The sequence below is a fragment of the Fusarium coffeatum genome (assembly GCF_003316985.1).
Source record: "Fusarium coffeatum strain FIESC_28 chromosome Unknown BRIP53273_contig_202, whole genome shotgun sequence".
In the NCBI taxonomy this organism is placed as follows: Eukaryota; Fungi; Ascomycota; class Sordariomycetes; order Hypocreales; family Nectriaceae; genus Fusarium; species Fusarium coffeatum.
The window spans coordinates 34424-53656 of record NW_022157995.1 but is presented as its reverse complement, the minus strand read 5'-3'; the positions used below and the strand labels follow the sequence as shown (position 1 = coordinate 53656).

General features: G+C 48.9%; 4 protein-coding genes across 4 annotated transcripts; 2 read left to right on the top strand and 2 right to left on the bottom strand.

Moving 5' to 3' along the window:
• Positions 1-4259: 4259 nt before the first annotated feature.
• On the top strand, positions 4260-6626 carry FIESC28_08546 (uncharacterized protein; the record flags this gene model as incomplete). Its single annotated transcript, XM_031162684.1, has 1 exon — positions 4260-6626. The coding sequence occupies one exon, from the start codon at positions 4260-4262 to the stop codon at positions 6624-6626; it is 2367 nt and encodes a 788-aa protein (XP_031013239.1).
• Positions 6627-7277: 651 nt separating this feature from the next.
• Positions 7278-8903, bottom strand: FIESC28_08545 (uncharacterized protein; the record flags this gene model as incomplete). The annotated part of the gene is made up of 2 exons (XM_031162683.1): positions 7278-7391; positions 7452-8903. 2 exons carry the CDS (start codon positions 8901-8903, stop codon positions 7278-7280), a joined length of 1566 nt encoding a protein of 521 aa, XP_031013238.1.
• A 1799-nt stretch (positions 8904-10702) lies between these two features.
• Positions 10703-13093, top strand: FIESC28_08544 (uncharacterized protein; the record flags this gene model as incomplete). The annotated part of the gene is made up of 1 exon (XM_031162682.1): positions 10703-13093. The coding sequence occupies one exon, from the start codon at positions 10703-10705 to the stop codon at positions 13091-13093; it is 2391 nt and encodes a 796-aa protein (XP_031013237.1).
• A 903-nt stretch (positions 13094-13996) lies between these two features.
• FIESC28_08543 (uncharacterized protein) lies at positions 13997-14783 on the bottom strand (the record flags this gene model as incomplete). Its single annotated transcript, XM_031162681.1, has 2 exons — positions 13997-14674; positions 14733-14783. The coding sequence occupies 2 exons, from the start codon at positions 14781-14783 to the stop codon at positions 13997-13999; spliced, it is 729 nt and encodes a 242-aa protein (XP_031013236.1).
• Positions 14784-19233: the final 4450 nt, after the last annotated feature.

Here is a 19233-nt window from a genome sequence, read left to right as displayed (position 1 = left end):
CAAGTCAGAATGTACATCGAATTTTGTGTCATACGATTCCAGTTGGGCGACAAAGACATCAGAGTGTTTGTACGACACCACGGCTTGAGAGGCACTCAAGAGCCCTTGCTCTTAGACCTATAGGTGGCTTGTGAACCAGAAGAAGTAGTGGTATTTGGCCTAATGGTAGGTGCTTAGATTCATCCATACCTAGACATGATTGCCTTTGAACTGTATCCGTATTTACATACATCCTTATCCACGATCAGCACGGACACTTGATGGTTGAAACTTTTAAGATTTACATTGATCACTCAGTCACTCGCTAAGCTCGCTGACAATGCTTTGTCATGGCATCTATTGATCTGAGTGACAGATATACGACATGATCACAAAGGAAGTCGATCCACTTGAAAGACTAAGGGCTAGATCGACTGGGAAACATGGGTGAACAAAATATCCTGATGGAACAACCACAACCACAGCCAAACTAGGCCAGGCCAGGCCTAGAATAATAGGCGAGGCCTTTGCTGGCCAAGTACCGTACGGATGCTCTGGTACTGTAAGCGGGTCAAGGCGTACGGTAGCATCGTGGGACGTGGTGGGATCAGAGATGGAACCACTAACAGTAAATGAATGCGACTATCAGACCGACGTTTACATAGAGAAGACCGGTAAGCTCGCTGAGAGGAAGGCATTTTGCATACATACGTGCACACATGGATGTATATAGATACTTAGGTAGGTATCTACAGTAATTACCTTATGGATATAGAAAACATGGAGCGGGTGGCGCGTTTACGAAGCGCCTGAGACTCTTCCCAAAATAGAACATGAACATGAACATGAACATGAACATGTTCCCATCTCCATCTGCCTGAAGGCGATTGTGTTTGGGAGTGAGATGAGAAATGCTTCAAGACTATCCGTACATATAAACTATACAGCGAGGCCCATGTTGATGTTTCACAACGACTAGGGGGGTTCCAATCCAATGCAGCAAGGGGAAGAATACGAATCGACTCACCGGGCTCTTTCTTCCCTTCCCTTCCCTTACCTTGTTTTTGTCTTGTGCAGCGGATGGATGGAAGGATGTCCGTATCTACCTGTACTGTATCCGTATGTATAAACGTAATATTGCCTTGTCTAGGTAGGTAGGTGATACAAGTATGAGAGATAAACAAAAAGAAGATGAAAATGAAATCATATCTGCATTGAGGAATTGCTTTTTGATACAACGGTAAAACAAAAGTAATTCCGTAGCTGTCAAAGGCTTGAGCGTTTCAAGCGACGCGGGCGAATTGACTCTTTGAGCGGGCAGTGGAGATACGCACATACGTTAGTAGTTTAGGTCCATGCTTTAGGCTTTAGCGCGTATAAGGAACCCCACCACCACATTTGCATTCATTATAGGGGTCCAAATACAGTACCTACCTTCCATAGAGGTCGGGTACCTAGAGGTAAATAAATACACCAATTCTATTGAGAGTAGATACCTGATAGAGTCAAGCTGAGTGGTTCCCTTCAAGCATCAAGTTGATTTGATTTGAGTTATTGATTGCACTTTAATCTTGTGCCCAACTCCAAGCCAACTATACCTATTCAAGGTACTAACCGGCTTGGATGACCTCTGTTTGCATCCATATCACCTTACGATTCAATTATACTAATTACATTAATTATCTGCACTAACCCAGTCAGCCTGATGCTTGACCAATTACCCCTATCCGTATATTATGTGTCTGGAGAACTCCAGAGCTCGCGTGGTAATGGAATTGGCATTGGCATAGTCACGGTAGATCCAATCCTGATTGACAGACAGAGACAAGGAGCCAAAGGACGGGACGGGATCGGATTGGACAGTGTGGTATTTGGTACAGTATTTGGTATGCATTTGCAAGGGTACGCTCGTCTTGGTCTCCTTGTAACATTCGCATTCACATTTCACTCCTTCACGGAACAAGACTCAAGCTTCCACTATGTTTCAAGATGACGCGAGACTTCTATTGATGGAAACAGTATTATCCTTCAGATGAAATTTACCGAAACTTTCAAGTAGATCATATCCATCTGATACACCTGCAACTGTCCTGTCCTGTCCTCTACGGATACCATAGTACCTTACCGTAGATGGACCGTACAAAGAATCGACATAATCCTTGTCAGGGTCATTAAACTATCGGAGCAGCCAATTCCAACCTTGACCCCCTTTGGGCAATCGATGGACCCAGTCACCCCTGGGACTTGAAGGTTGGGTCGATAGGTAAGTTCTTGGTTAGCCCAGTCCCCCCCTTGGTCCTTGGTCTGATGGATCTGATGGATGGGAATTGCTCCTCCCCCCCAGAGCCTCCTTCCCCAGGTAGTGGCTACTGCTGTGCTCTCTGCTGTCCCCTGAACTGAACTGAACTACGGGAAGATATGCATTAATCTGTGACATGACTGGCTCGCCGTTGTCCGTCGTCGGTTGCCGCTTTGTGGCTTTCAAGTCTAGCCGCGTCCTGACTAGGCCGGCTAATTTTATGTTTGTGCAATGGATTGATTGCCTTGTGCATTGACGTTCAAGACTTACCTAGTAGGTTTCTCTTTATGAATTGACCATCAGTCGTTTCTATTCATACAGGTACCTTACCTACCTAGACACTGACTGTAGGTATCAATGGATGTATCGTAGGTACAGCACATTGGTGAAGGGTTCAATGAATACCTAACTCTAAACACTGGATGATTGATTCATTGATTGATTGATCCATCAATCGAAGCAGTAAATCACTGCTCAAGGTATTGCATTGATTCACTCTCTACTTCACTCTTGTCATTCAATTCTTCCACCAATTCTTACTTACACCCATCCATAACCTACTAGTCTACCTATAGGTACTAGGTAAGTAGGTACTAGGTTAGTAAGTTAGTAGGTAGAGTAGGCAGGTAGGCTGTTGTCCATCAACACCTACCTTCCTTTCTTCATGTACCTTTTTTGATCACCTTTGCTCCTTCTCATTCTTCTTTATCCCCTCCCTCCGCTCTTGCCATTTACTCACGGCTTCTCATTCATTCATTTTTATTCTTTAATATACGAATCTTTATTCTCTTCTCTTCCTCTTCATAATTATCCCTTCTCAAATCTACAGAACACTCCACCCACCCACCGACCCTCCTCCACCTCATTCCCCTACCTGGTGGTCTGGCCTTTTTCTCTCCCTCCCTGGCGCGCCTCTTTGCTCATTTGGGCATTATTACCTTGCATTATTATTTCCTACCTACGTACGATACATTACTTGACTGGTCTGGTCTGGCCTGAACTGGACCGGCTCTATTACTACCTACTACCGGCCTACCAACACAGCTGACTTGGAAGCTAATCTTCTTGTTCCTGGCTGTCGGCCTGAGGCTCACTTCACACACCCCCTGTGTTTCTTGGTCCCTGATCTTTCAAAGGTCAACCTGACCTGGACGACTTCGAAATTCATCCCTCATTCTCCCTCTCTCCTCTCCCTCTTTTGATTCCTCGTTCCCTCCACATTTGTGCCGTCCTCTCACCGACGCCGACTTTTGTCTCTTCTTCTTCTTCTTCTCTCCTCAATCCTCACTCACCCTGTTCAAGGCTCTCGTTGCTCCTTGGCAGATGCAGTGTCGTCTCTATTCCTTCTCTTGAGACAATAACTTTGGCTTCGTCGACACTCGTTTCGGCCGTATTGCTTTATTAATATTTTGATCTGCTCGCCCGTCTTCCCTGGATATCATCCTAAGCTAGGCCAATCCAAGCCAAGCTACGCACTGTCGTGCTTTACATTTCTCGTCCGACTTTACGATACATTCGCTCGTGCAATCGACAACCGTTATTTTGCATCTTCAGCCTCGCCAAAACTTCCGGTTTCGATTCGACCGAAGCCGTTCAAATTCGAGTCCATATATACTGAACGGTTGCTTCCTGGAACGACCTTTTTCTATTCCATCAGGCTCTTTCGTCTGACTTCCTTCTGGATATCTTGATACGCTTCATAATTCTCGATTCTATTGGCTTCATTCAGCATACATATCTGCTTCAGTCTTGTTATCCGGGCCCCTTTTCTCTGTTGGGATTTGAACGATTGTCTCTTGAAAGACAACTCTGCTGTGCAGTCGGTAAACTCAAGGCTCGGATCGTCTGAAGTTACTCAGCCGGACCGTCCTCCCAACTTCGCTGCTCTCTCCGTGCCTTACTCGGGCACATCCAATTCTTCAAAACGGCTGTACTGTCGCACACCGGGCGGGACTCTCTCGTCCCCCCTCATCTGCTCAGCATGCAAGACCTCAATGGGCCTGTTGGCCAGGGTGCCCCTAATGGCCCTGCCAATCGCTTCGGCCATGCTTCCAAACCTTCCAACAGCGATACCGGCTTTTCACACGGCGCCTTCAACTCAAACATCTCGGGTTTCGCTGATCGACACCCTCGAAGAGGCAACATCCCCTCAATCAATACGCAGCCCCAGCCTATGGCCCAGCAGGCTTCCAACAATGGAGCAGATATGGCAACGCCAGGTACTGCATTTGACATGCAGTTTACTCCTCTGTTGCCTTCTCAGCTGCTTCTCGGTAGCCCTTTCCAGCCCGGAACTCCAGCTGCATTTGCTAGTCCTCAGTTCCAGAGCCTTCCTGGCTTTCAGCAGCAGCAGGGAAACCATCAGCAGCAAAATGGTATTTCGAGCCCTGTGCAGCAGACTATCTCGCCTCAGTCATATGGAGGAATAGTCTCTCCTTCTACATATGGTGCCCCTCAATTCTACCCTCCCCAGTCCCCTACTGGTGGCTTCGGTATGCAGGCACCTCTGCCTCCTACCTCGCCTGTCTCAATGGGCTCTGGCGTCGTTACAGGAACTAGCCGAACGGTCTATCTGGGTAACATTCCCCCGGACACTGTCGCCGAGGAGATTCTTGGCCATGTTCGAAGTGGTCAGATCGAGTCAGTTCGTCTTCTGCCCGACAAGAACTGTGCTTTCATCTCATTCCTTGATGCTAGCTCTGCCACTCACTTCCACTCTGATGCCATCTTGAAAAAGCTCTGCATCAAGGGTCAGGATATCAAGATCGGCTGGGGCAAACCTTCCCAGGTTCCTACTTCTGTCGCTTTGGCTGTTCAGCAGTCAGGGGCTTCGCGAAACGTCTATCTTGGCAACTTGCCTGAGGAGGTGTCCGAGGAGGAACTAAGAGAGGACCTTGGTAAGTTTGGTGCCATTGACACAATCAAGATCGTCCGCGAGAAGAGCATTGCGTTCGTACACTACTTATCGATTGCCAACGCCATCAAGGCTGTCTCTCAGCTCCCGCAAGAGCCCAAGTGGCAGGCCCCTCGTCGCGTGTACTACGGCAAGGATCGATGTGCCTATGTCTCCAAGACGCAGCAACAGAATGCTGCTCAGTACTTGGGCATTGCTCCTGGGTATGCCCATATGTTGACAGGTGCCGATCGTGATTTGATCTCGAACGCTCTGGCTCAACAATCTGTTGCTGCCGCTGCAGTTGCCACAACCGCTGGCGGCATCAACAACCTCGGTAACCGAACCATCTACCTTGGTAACATCCATCCCGAGACGACAATCGAGGAAATTTGCAATGTTGTTCGCGGCGGACTTCTTCACCACATCCGTTACATCCCCGACAAGCATATTTGCTTTGTTACCTTCATAGACCCTACCGCAGCTGCTTCTTTCTATGCGCTCAGCAACATTCAGGGTCTTATGATCCATAACCGACGCCTCAAGATTGGCTGGGGCAAGCACTCCGGAGCCCTTCCTCCTGCCATTGCCCTGGCTGTGAGCGGCGGTGCTTCTCGAAACGTCTACATCGGTAACCTCGACGAAACCTGGACCGAGGAGCGCCTGCGACAAGACTTCTCCGAGTATGGCGAGATTGAGCTCGTCAATACCCTACGTGAAAAGAGCTGTGCTTTCGTCAACTTCACCAACATTGCCAATGCTATCAAGGCGATTGAGGCTATCCGCGGTCGGGAAGATTACAGGAAGTTCAAGGTTAACTTTGGCAAGGACCGCTGCGGTAACCCACCTCGTCAGATGCAACAGGCTCAGTCTCCTCGTGGAGATGGTGTATCTTCTCCTCCACCTAATGGATCCCAAAATAGCGGTTCTCCTACCAACGGCAATACCCCTCAGCAATCCGCTGCTCTCTTCAATGCCAACAGTAACCCTCTGACGATGTACCTGAATCAGGTGTCCCATCAGGCTCAGCAACAGCAGCACCATCAACAGCAACAGATTGCTGCTCAGCAAAATGCTTTGTTCGGCACAGCCCAGCCGTCGCCTAGCGATCTCGATCTCGGCATCTCTCAACTTGGCATCTCTCAGCAAGGTCCCGTTTCCGGCCATGGTCAGTCGGCAAGTATTTCGAATGGATACCCGGCGAACAGCGCAGCACCTGGCTCCACTACCATTGGCGGTCTGCTAGCTCCCGGTCGTGGTCAGCACAGCCGGGCTGTCAGTCTTCCTGTGCTTGCTCCAGGATTCGAGAACGGCGGTAACTCTAACGGCATGCCCGCTGAGAACGAGCGACGAGGTCACCACTATCAAGCCAGCTATGGCGGTATGGGATCTGGATTTGGTCTCGCCATCCAAGGAGGTTTGAACGGATGGGTTGAGGAGGAGGTTGCTAACTAATGACGCTTTTGCATCTTCATGCTTTCATCACATGCGAGATTGGACGAAAAAAAAACTTGCTTAAACGTTGTAATTGACGCTGCTTATGGGCGTACTGTCCTTTATGTCTGGGCTTTACACACCTTCATTCTTTGTTTTCTTTTTATTGATAATTTACCTTTTCGGTGTATCTTTATTTGCTTTGGAAAGTCAGTCTTGCTTCATGATGTATTGCTCAATCGAAGGAGGTGGGAGCGCTGAGGAGGAACAAGCTTTGTGGTTAATACGTCCTTCTATAGAAGATAGGGGCGCTTATGGCTGGGACGAGACGCTGTTTGCAAAGAGAAGATTCTGCATGGGATGAATGAGGATATATCACCTGCGTTTGTGTCTACTACGGAGTCTTAGGTCAGGTCAGGCTTTATAGCCTTGAACGCAGATCATATGATCACTTAACACGTTTTAATTAATGTAGTACACTGCACCAACGAACTGTAGTGGTTTCTATGTAATTCGTTTTGCGTCGTATGCACGCGTCCAAGAAAAGAGTCTCTAAACTTTTTAGACTGGCAGGAGTTTAAGGCTCACAGGATCTTCATATCTGAGTGCTGCTGGCGTGGCATTAGGGCCAGCGGATAAGACCTGCGATGAGGGCGTAGCTCTCCTGCACGTTTAGTAACCTGGAGGTTCGGGCCTGGAAGGAAATGCAGACTCCGTCATATTGGAACGACACTGGTTTTTCCAATTGGTGGGAGTAAACTTGTCCACGATTTCCTTGAATGCTTCCTGGTAAAAGAAAGTGTTTATTAGCGAAGGCAAGAAGCAAGGGGGGCACGGAGTGCTTACCAGAGTACAGAAGGACTCGTTTCCATCTAGATGTCTGCCTTGAGGCTTGCAGCCAGGAACGGTGACTGGACGATCATTGTAACGAAGGCGGACGTAGTAGCCCTTTAGTCTATCTTTTTCCTCCTCGGTCAAGTCGGAGCTCTTCTTGCGACCAATTCCCGGTGGCGGTGATCCCGCCGAAGGTTTTGGTTGGTCACCCAAGCCTACCAAGGAACATGTACCGACAGGTTTAACAGCACTCATATTGGCATGTCGAAAGAGTTCAATTGCGACGTGACTGGTGAATGGCGGCCAGTCTTCTTCGTTGAAAGCCCCGAGACTAGCAAGCGTGGCGGCAAGCGTAGTATCGTGACACCCGCTCATTGCGAATTTTACAGAGGGATGTATGGTGATAGAGCCTTGCTTATTGGTAGCCAGCTCATACTCGCCATCTGCCGTAGTATGCTCAGCACTGCCGACCATGCGAGAAACAATATCGCCGAGTAAAGCACCAATACCTAGCATTCGATACTCTTGGCTTTCCTTGTATCCAGCAAACCACTCCTCCACGCCAATCTTCTCGATGATTCGCTTCACGTCTGGGTCATAAAACTCCTTGGGAAGCCGGGTGTCTGGACCATGAGCTTTCGTGGAATTGATAGTATCCATGATTCCACTTAGACGAGGTCGAGAGTCTACAGCAACACGCGGGTTTTCTTCAGGCATCCAGCGGCCGAGGCGTTTATTCAAATATGCCATCTCGTCGGAATCGTTCCATCGTTCAGCACACCGTTTAGCAAAGGCGCGAGAAAGAGTAGCGAACCGGCGGCAGTTGCCATCGTTGGGGAAGAGGGTTTCATCGGCGGCCATGCGAGTGAGGATGGTGGGAGGATGGTGGCCAGTGTCAGAGCCACGAGTGGACGGAGGATAAAGGCCGTAGAAAGCTTGCTGCAGAGATTCGAGAGCACGAGGAATAGGCGTCGCCCGAAGGTATATAGCAGCTGTATCAGTGTCGGTTGTGAGATTTTCTGGAAGGAACCGAAGCTGGTTAATGTATAGATGTCGTAGGCGCTGACCCAGATTGTACGTAGTTTCCCGTCCACGATTCGTCAACATGCCCATTTCGCAAATATCATCGAGCTCACCATTCTGACCTGTGACTATAATAGGGGAATCATCGGGGCCAATTGTCTCATATCGTTGCTTCCACTCGAGAGCAGTAAGACCCAGGTTGGTAGCAGGGTCATGTCCCGACTTGATAACAGAAGGGTCGAGGATCACACTGGTCAGCCGACGAGCTGCAGAGCAGTACGGCCAATGGGTTGCGAGACCTGCTGAAGCGAAGCGAGCGTTGATAGGAGTGCGCTCGCCATGTCGGAGAAGGATTTGGACGTGTTGAAGGCGCAGTTGATGTGGGTATAACTGCTTAATCTCGTCTTGCGAGTAGGGAGGCCGAGCCTCGAGAGTTGTCATGATGAGGATCAATTGAGATTTCGTTCAGCGACAATAGACAATTTGCATCAGAATGATGATCAACAAAATGAACTAGGCTATGGGGTAAAGTATCACCTAGTCAGTTTGAAGTCATAACATCGTATCAAATCCGAAGCATCGGCGCCGGCCGTTGATCGGGGCCTGGTGGGGAACAACGTTGAGGAGAGTCAATTGATGACGTTAGGAGCATAGGGTTTGAAGATGAGCGTGCTGAGTTGTGTTGGAGGGCAGCAGGTACATACTATACTGTAGGGGTGGCCTGTGGCTGGAACGTGGAGGGGAAACGTGGCACTCGCCGTCTTTCCGGGGCCGAAGAGGAAGATGATGAGGATGAGATGCATATAATTGATGATTCAAGAGGGATGATGAGTAGCTGATGAAGATCTTAGGCATACCTGTACTGTACTGCACTGAAATGTACCTACCTATGCCAGACAAGCTGGATGTCATGGAGGCTCAAACTCCGAATCTATTTGTTGGGCAGTTCCTGGTGATGTTGTAAACAAGCTGTTGATAGAGGATATCGTAACTCTGTGATTTTGATGTTGGAGTTTTGTTCTCCTCAAGTTCATGCTAACTCGGGACTAGATACCTGCCTACTACCTAGGTAGGTACCTGCCTACCGACCTGGGTAGATCTATTCTAGATTGCTGAAGGAAGGAGCTGGGGCCCATTATCACATGCCGCTGTCCATCGATTGACTTGTGCCTGCCTCCTTGGTGCGTAGGTATTATGTGCCTGCTTGCTATCCGTTGACACTACCTACTAAGTAAGGTAAGGCTAGGTAGGTACTATCCAGGTACCTCGGTAGTGGTGATTCAGGTTTAGGTCGCAATACCTTAGGAAGCTACCGTTCTTGGCTCCTTCCAGAACAAGTCATCCGTGAATCCCAGTAAGCCGTTCTTGCCAGTTGAGGCTCTGTACCGTAACATCCAACCCATAATTCATGGGCGGATGTTATCAAACACCAAAACCAAAATTTACCGTCATTTGACAACATCACAATCAATGAGTAGACTACCTACTGTACCTAGTATTTCCCTTTTTTCTTTGGCCTACAGTACATAGCCCGTTGATCAATTCCCCAGACACCTTCTCAATGGCCCGTAATTGGCTCTAAATTTCCGTTTTCCTTTTTCCCCTTAGACCATGACCTCATCAAATCAACAAGGATCTTGCAATGTACCGAACCCATGACACCAAGGCACTGGATAAGTATCTACTGTATTTGTAAAAATTGAGCTGAATCACAATCTTTCACCAGACCTCTTCGAATAAATCACGAGAAACGTTACTGTTCAGAGCCTATCCTGAATTTCCTATACGAGAACGAAGAGAAGCGGACGACCAACCTAAACACCAAGTATCTATCGATCGTGGATCCATTCACACCCGGGCCTCCCGGATCAGCGCACACAGCCCAGCCCAGCCAGCCTTTCTGTCGAGGGATTGAATCCTCTTTGACTTAGCTCCACCGCCTCCGTCTCTGTCCCCCATCTCCGTGGTTGATTGATTTATTCATTGCTCGCTTGAGTCGGCAAGAACCACTTCACGGATATGTCTGACAATCCTTCGCTTCATCATCCTTAAACAGCATCTTTTGCTAGTGCATCGCCTTTGTCTATCTATATGACTTGTCTAACTTACCGGTTCAACATAACAACCCGGTCCTTTTCTGCTAACCGTCAGCCGTTTGCTTAACTTCAATCCGGTTACTAGATTGGTGTTTTGACTCTTCTTCTGTCTTCGCTTGTTCTTCAAGCTCATTTCAATAAGTCATGGCGACACATGCATCAGCTGAACCTTCACGCCGTTCACCCAGCCCAGATCTACATGAGGATGACGACTCCATCATTTGCAATCAAGACGAAGCCGAGGCGATTCTGCAACCTGCTCTAAGTGAAGCTGCTAGACATCTCACTTCACAAAACACGCCTGCCATTGAGAAGGCGCTGGCATTGGACAAAAGCCGGGCTGGTTTGTTCGATGTTCCCACTGACAGAACTGGTGATACCAGTCCTGACCTTCCATCTTCACCCGAGACATCGCCTCAGGTACCGCAGTTCACTCCCCCAGCCAGGTCTCCCGTGCACACATTGCATGAGCCGCCTAAACATGCTTTGCCTTCTCCGTGGCAAGCTCGGCCGAAACCACCGGCCACCAAAGGTCATACAAGTAGACCATCTGGAAGTATCCTGGGAAACGCCTTAGCACCAGCTAGGAGTCGATCCAAGTCTGCAGGACAGGAGGCGTTGAGGAGGCTTCAAAAAGCCCTGCCTTCTCTCACCCCACCTACACATCTGTTACCTTCAATGTCAAACTCGTTCTTCTCAAGCTCTCAGGATAGATCAAGTACGAGCAATCCGGATCCCTCAAGTTACTCATCCCCAGCAACTCGCCAACATTCACCTCGCATTCCACCCAATGCCCTTGGTGTCTCTCAGCCGTTATCACGACATATCCAAGAACCTGCTCCTGCCCTTCGGGAATCAAACGTGCCCTCGCCCCCTGTACGACCAAAGGTTCTGAGGCGAGTCACTTCTGACGATAGTCGTCTATATCACAGTCTGTCCCGCACATCTTCTCTTGGAGATGACGAACGCTTCCAGGATGTCCGTGAGATGGTCAACATTCGATTCATGGCTTTAAAAGACAGTCTTCCCGACGTGCCGAATTTCAAAATGCCTAGTCTCCCCAAACTTTACAACCAGGCACGAAAATCAACGAACTCGCTCGGCGCAGCTCATATTCCTGACACGCCACCAAGTCAGAACCAATTTTCCAAGGAGCTTGATATTGACTCGAAAGACGGTTCGGCTGTTCTTGACCGGGTCCTTGAATCTCTTACCGGTGACTTGGTGATCATGGGGGGTTACCGTGGCTCTGTCTTGCGATCCGCCGAGCCACCTTTCCATCAGGTTTGGGCTCCCGTGAAACTCGGCCTCAACATGCGCAAGGTCAATCTGGAAGTCGGGTTGGAGGACGAAGATGAAGAGCGCATGGAAGAAACAATCAAGCCCGATGGCATGTTAAAACATATAGGTCCCGTGGATGTTTCGCGGAAGTTTATCAAAAGGCTCCGTTCATGCGACAACGCTAAGTCAGGCAAGCTGCGAATATGGGACTACGGTTACGATTGGAGGTTGAGCCCCCATTTGCTGTCTCGCAAACTGCAGGAGTACCTCCAGGGGCTGCCTTCTAACCAACGGGACACACCAGCTGGCTCTCGTGGAGCTCTTGTCATCTCTCACAGTTTGGGTGGTATTATCACACGCCATGCTGTCAATCAGAGACCCGATCTCTTCTCAGGGGTTTTGTACTGCGGAACGCCACAACGTTGCGTCAACATCTTGAACCCAATGCGCCATGGAGATGTAGTCCTCTTGAACGAGAAGCTGCTCACTGCGAGCGTCAACTTTACTATGCGAACGTCCTTCGTTTTTCTTCCAGAGGACGGGTTCTGTTTTGTAGATAAGAACACAGGAGAAGAGTATCCTATCGACTTTTATGATCCCCAGGAATGGATCAGGTGGCATCTGAGTCCGTGTATGCAGCCTGCTTTGCCGCCTCACAATCGTCCGCAGTCCTCGTCTTTCTCTTCCTTCCTTCCAAACTCTCTGCGAGCTCGCGCCGAGAGCAAGAGCGAGAAGGGGCCCCCTTCGCCAACGGCAGTTGCTCAAGAACACAACCCTATCGCACCGCAACTCAATGGGAGTGGTGCCAAGGTGGAGGAACAGAAGCCTTCAGACTTGGAGCGAAAGCGTTACTTGGATTATCTCAGCCGAACTCTTACAGCAACTCGCAAATTTCGTTCCGAACTCGTCCATTTGCCCGAACACCAGGAAGCAAACGCCTACCCCCCTCATGCGGTCCTTTATGGCAAGAGTATTCCTACGGTGTACGCGGCTCAAGTCACTAGCCGTGAGGGAATCTGCTGCTCCGACGCTTACGATGACCTTTTGTTTCGACCAGGGGATGGCGTTGTATTAGCGAAAGAGGCCATGCTTCCGGAGGGTTATTCTATTGTCCGCGGTGGGCGGGTATGTACTGAACGCGGCCATATCACCATGCTCGGCGACCTCTCAGCTATGGGAAAGGCACTCGAGGCAGTGATCAGGGGCCGCCGGAAGGGCATTGGCATGGGGATTGGCGGGAACAAAGGGAAGTAGCCGGGCAGGTAAGTCCTAGGAGAGGGGATCCGGCCGAGTCGAAGTAACACTATGTGATGCCGTGCGGTTACTCCGCAACACGATACAGTACCAAAACGACCCGCCGCCGCCACCGGATCTGTGTGCGAGCCAAGTACTGCACTTGTGGCTGGGTCAGAGGCATGGCGTCTGTTTCGGACAAATGAATGAATTAAAGCACGATGAGGGGGGACTTCAATGGACGTTCTGTATGCATTGTTGGATCGGCGTTGGTAGGCTCATATCTCGTTGGTATAGGTTTGTATGAGTATGATACATTTAGATAGTCTCATGAAATGGCTTTCGTCGTATCACATTGGCTATGACGATGCCCTAAATTATTCGCATACAACGCCAGCTCCTATTTGTGATACCAAGCTTGTACAACACCATAAACTGAATTTCCGGGTTGGGATGAAAGACGAGGAAAGAAGAACCATACGACTGTCTTGCAGGACGCAGAAAAGATGGTGCTGTGCTGCTTTGCGGTGCTGTTGTCCCCGCTGAAGAATGGCCTCCCTGAACTTGCAGAAATGATAAAACAATTATGGGTATACGAGCAATTGCAACCGCAACCTCGGCCTCCAAGCGGATGCAGTTTCTACCTACTCGGCAGATGCAAATGACTGTTCAACAGCCCAAAATGGCTTCCCGTGGGGATGTCGCCCACCTCGAGCAATGTAACGGGCGAAAGCGGCGCTCGGAGGGTATATACCGTTGCTCGGGCTCGGCGTTTTTGCTTTCGCCTCTGAAAGCGGCTCTAAATCGTATAACGTCTCGGCGCTCTTTTTGTTTCAGAGAGTGGATCGTAGGTTGTAGGCGGCCAAGACGACGTGCAGGTCGCAGGTCGCAGATTGCTCAGTCGCTGTAGAAAGGTATCAGGTCTCAAGCAGCGCCAACGCTCTTAAAAGCACTAAGTGGTAGAATGCTCCAGCACGGGGGTGTCCAGCCGGGAGTTTGCTCACACAGAGTGGCAAGGGCAGTCTGGATCTGGCGGGCCATGCGCACATAGACCATAGTGGGCTCAACGTAACCTTCCGAGTCCCGCGACTCTTCGGGGCGAGGAACAAAGATGATCTCTTGGAGACCAGGCATGCGGGACTGAATGCGCCGAAGCAGTTCGACGCTAAGACTGGCTGCAGTCATGGAGCGGTAAGATTCATCAACCCAGAATAGAGCATCATTTATGGCGAGGCGTCGGACAAGGGCGAGTTCTTCAGGATCGCACATGGACATGATTGTTTGAAATTGAGAGTCTGCTGCCATGTAGCCATGGCGAGGGCCAAAGTAGAGAATGTCGCGCTCAGGGTCGAGAAAGACTTGACCAGGACCACGAGCGAAGCCAAAAGCAAGACCGTAGTACTTGAGAGCTTCGCTGCGCGACTCGCCGCAGACGTGGAGGTTGACGGGAATGGCCGCTGGCGAAGTACAGCCGGTCCATGAGAGGGAATCTGAGCAGCCGGGCCATGAGGAGCCACATTGAATTGGGACGAGGCGAGTGGGTGGAAGATTGTAGTTCCAGATCTTGAGCCGTAGTTCTGTAGGGAGTTTGCAGAAGTTTCGCTGAATAGTCAATCGTGTGAGATTTTGTCGAGTGCTGTCGGGGATCTATTTAACTTACAAAAGTGTCAGTGGCTGGTGTTGGCTGACTGGACATTGATGGAGAAGACATGGTCCAGTCCAGGGATTGAATGTTGAATATTGAATATTGAATATCGTGGTTAGTCGAAATGTGAGTTTAACTTGAAAGATTTGGGCAAGTAGAAAACAATAGTCTTTGGTTGTACAGAGTACCCAGGTAGGTATAAGAAAGATGAAATAGAGTAAAGTAAACATTGGAGGGGCAGGGAACGCATACTAATATAACCAACATGAATAAACCAAACCAAACCAAACAATAAGAGAGTGACAATAAAAGTGAGAGGATGAATGACGATGGAGGGACTCGGAAGGGAGTGTTTCTCAATCTCCCACCCCCATCCCCATCTCCATTTCCATTTTCATCTCCATCTCCATGTTCACGTCTAGGTTCAGGTCCAGGTCCAGGTCCAACCAGGCCAGTCTCCAACTTCATCCTTGCAAAGTACTTACCCTTACAGTATCCTATCCATGTCCTTGACCATGTCATGTCATGTCCATATCCATACTCATACCCTTGCCCTTACCCTTACCCTTACCCTTCCTTTCAGGCCTTGCCTGCACCCAAAGCCTCAAGTCGATATACAGTACTCAGCAGCAAACAATTGATTATAAGTGAATTGATCTCTACTTTGCCTATTGTAATAACAATCCTACGGGAAAATATCCATTGGTCCCTTGGGCAAATGGATCCTCGGCCAAGGGGGAAAAGGACGGACCCAGCCCAGCCTAGCCCAGCCTCTAAGCCACAGACTCCCCCAATCTACAGTTAGTTCAGGTAGTTAGTTGCCTGTAAGTTCCCCGGCCCCCCTCGAACAATACGGTATGTATCCGTACAGTACAGTAGACTCTCGACCAGGAATAAAAAATAATCAAAAGAAATAACTTCCAAGTCTACTGTACGTGGATAGACGGGAACCCGTTTGACAGGAGGCCGGAAACGTCCCAACAAACATAGGTATCCGTCGGGTACATAGTGTAATTGCATACATGGATATTTCCGAGCTCAGTTCAGCCCAGCTCAGCTCAGCATACTCCGTACATAAATAATAAAGCCTAATACCACCTCAACTCTAGGGACAGTCACATTGCGGACAAAACCGACTCCTCGGGTCCGGAGCAATACAATAACGTACACTACATGTAGAGACGGGGGTGTCACTCTCAAGAGTTACCATACGTAGTTAAGCCTGGAGATTGAGAGAATCAACCCTTACTCCATCAGGCTCAGATCTTTAAGTTATTCTCCCTGTATGTAGAATAGAAAGCTCCAGTGGTGGTGGATCAAGAATGGCCGCTTCCACCGTCTTGTGCTAGCCTGCGCTTATGCCGCATTCAAGACCGCCACAGAACATGTCGAATACTGCGACTCCAATGTTATCCGCTATACTAATGCCATGTCTGTCTACCTACTAACCTAGGTACCTTACGCAATGCATGTACAGTACCCGTGTCTCACTGAGACGCCATTCACCATTGGGAGAAAGGGCGGGATTCAACAGACTTTTCCAACAAGCTACTCTGTACAAGGACAATACATACAGTACCAAGAGCGTTGGCCCTCTGATCTTCCAAAAACGTTCATCCCTTTTCCTTCGTTTGTACGTGTAACCTACGTATGGTAGAATCAGGGGCCAGGGATTAAGCCCTGGAGACATGAGCCTTGATTCATATCGTCCAATCAGCATGCTCCATTGCCTCCGGAACATTTCCATCTGGACGTTTCCATCATCCCAGTGCCAGGACCCGGGGCTAGACTTGTCATTTCTTCTCGAGTGACATGGATCATGTCATGGGAGGGGTCGCTGTCATGACTGTGACTCGACTTGACTTGACTTGACCCGAAGCTTCACAAACCCAAATATGCGAATACTTCTCATGTTTCATATGATATGATTCTATTCCGATCCGCGAGAGACATTCCTATCATCTTGATCTCTTGTTTTCTCTTTCGAGCAACGCTGAGATACTAACACCCCCAGCGGGTGTCTACCTATGAGTAGCGCCTTTTTGTCTGTTCTCGTCCTGTCCGCCCTTTTAATCGTCAATAAGTTTAATACGGTTGTGCATACTGCCGTTCGTGGCTACCAGTGCATGGGCCCGGACTCGAGGTCCACGAGTCCAGCCTGGCTGCAAGCTGGCCATGGGAGCTGTACTGTACGTTACGGATACTGCACTTGCCAACAGTAGTGTTCTTGTCCAAGAACCTTCTTCCTTCCAAAGTCTTTGATAGGCTCCTGAGTGTCAGGTCTCCCAAGCACGTCTGTCCCCGGAAGCAGGATACGCTAAGCAGCTGCAATCTGCAGGACATAAATACTGCATTAGGCGTGTTTGCTTGAGGCTTTCTTATGAGTTGTCATACCCCGTTGTTGAGCGCAGAAGGAATTATATACTGTATGTATGTGCTCGCAAGATGCGGTACATTCTTCAAATGCCCCCCATAATCAACAACGCTTGGCTGTACTTCAGCTGCCTCCAAACCAACGAGGTGGGCCTTTCCAAGATGATGGTATCCGTAATAAACAGCTGCACCAAATCTGCATCTCCAAGTCTCGCTCTTCAAGGTATAAAGAGACCAGGGTCGGGCCCTGTACACTGCACAGTACTATACTATAAATTGGTTGGATGTACTGTAGTTATCCTTGAGTCCACCAATGGGAAACAAGTTGTATTTGATGTTAGTGTCAGGCTGACCGTTTGTTAGGAAAGGATGCAATGCCGGTCTCCGTATGTTGTCTCAGCTGTTCAGTCGAGTTCAACGCAGGATCCGACATCTAGGTTTGCGAGGCCTCGTAAATGTCTTAATGTCATGGGTTCTGTATTTCCGATTACTGAACGTTAGGGATCTCTGTCAGACCCATCCCCTGCTCCATCGATTCTGATTGACTCGTCTATTCTGCGATTTTGTTGGTGTTTTTGTTCTAACCGGAACCGGCGACAACGCTACTGTCGATCATCCGCAGCGCCTCACAGCCAGAGAGACGAAGGGTTGGTACCGCAGTACTGAAGCTAAGCTCTTGTCCTTTGAGAAGCGAAGCTCTTGATGTTGGCAGGGTTGGGTTCGAAGTTCCTGGTGCTTGGCGCATGCCAACGTCAAGTAAAGATTTAAGCCAAGTGTGGATTGATTGTGATAAATCACCACACTGCATTAATCGCATCGCATCGCATCACGCATCGGCCGCAGCCCGTTGATCGCGTTTTCTACTATAACCATCGCGGAGCCTCGACGATGTTGATTGTTCCAAGCAATCTAATCGATTCTGGTTTCATTGCTTGATCCTTGTTATCTGCTGCGCCGTGAGTCCCTGTACGTATCAAGATAACTGTCAGGCCGCATTGATGTGCTCGGCAGTTCATGTCATCATCCCATCATGGACACTGCAGGTACGACACGATGCAGAAAGATAGGCAGGTGAGTACTAGGTACTGTAGTCTTAGTACAGTGTGACAGTGTCATCCATCATGCAGTCTCAAGGCACAAGCCCTCAACCTAATAGATGAACAAAAGCAATCCGTCAAGCCTCATCTCGGATGCGTCACAAACCGAACAAACGTTGCGGTTTGGCCGTAGGTACTCCGTAGGCTGGAACGGTATCCGCAAAGCTGAAATTGAAAAGGGCGTTGCATCCAAAACTTTTGATTCATCTCTTGTCTTTCGGGGTGATGCCAAGTCTAGCCCGAATATTTTCGGGGTCCACATGCTGGAGAATGGAGGATTTCAGGAAGGGTGGGACTGTGGCGTGTGCTGTGGCTTTTCCGACAGATCATGTGACTAGACATGTGACGTGAAAAGCAAAGCAAACCTCTTTGGCATTCCTTTCAATCCATCTCAATAGACAGACAGACAGACTAGGTACTTACCAACAAAAGACTACCTACTCGTACCAATTACCTACCTACCTTAGTACTTTATTATCAACCTAATAGTGCATAGCCGCTGACGCCAAACGGGTTTGGCATGAACCAAAATAGATTTTAGGTAACAACCATTTCGGGTAAGAACGATTACGTAGGCATCTTTCGATTGGTCAATAGTCTTGTAAGCGCTGAAAGTAACACGCTCAGCTCCTGGTTTTAGAGCCCCGACCAATCGAGACACAGCGTCTTTCTTCAGTGTCTCACACTACTTGCAGCGAAGCAAACAGCGCGCTTAGCAGCATAGGATAGGCGCTTTGAAATAATCAAATCACATTGATCGGATTGTTGTAATTGGTCTTTTTCGCTGTTGATGTGATGGCGTTCGTCGCTTAAAACCAAGACTACCTTATTTACTAATCTTGTTGAACAAGAATGGGGAAATCGATATTTCCTATATCTTTGGGCGAAATCTCCACGATCTCGAGTCTAGGTCAATCGCTATCACTTCACCTTTCAGTTCTTCTCTTCTTTTGTCTTCTCTTGTTTTACTTTCTGTCTATATTCTACATACTGTATTTCATTCCTTTCTCCAGCCGGTCTTGGAGTTTGCTTTCCGTTCGTTACCT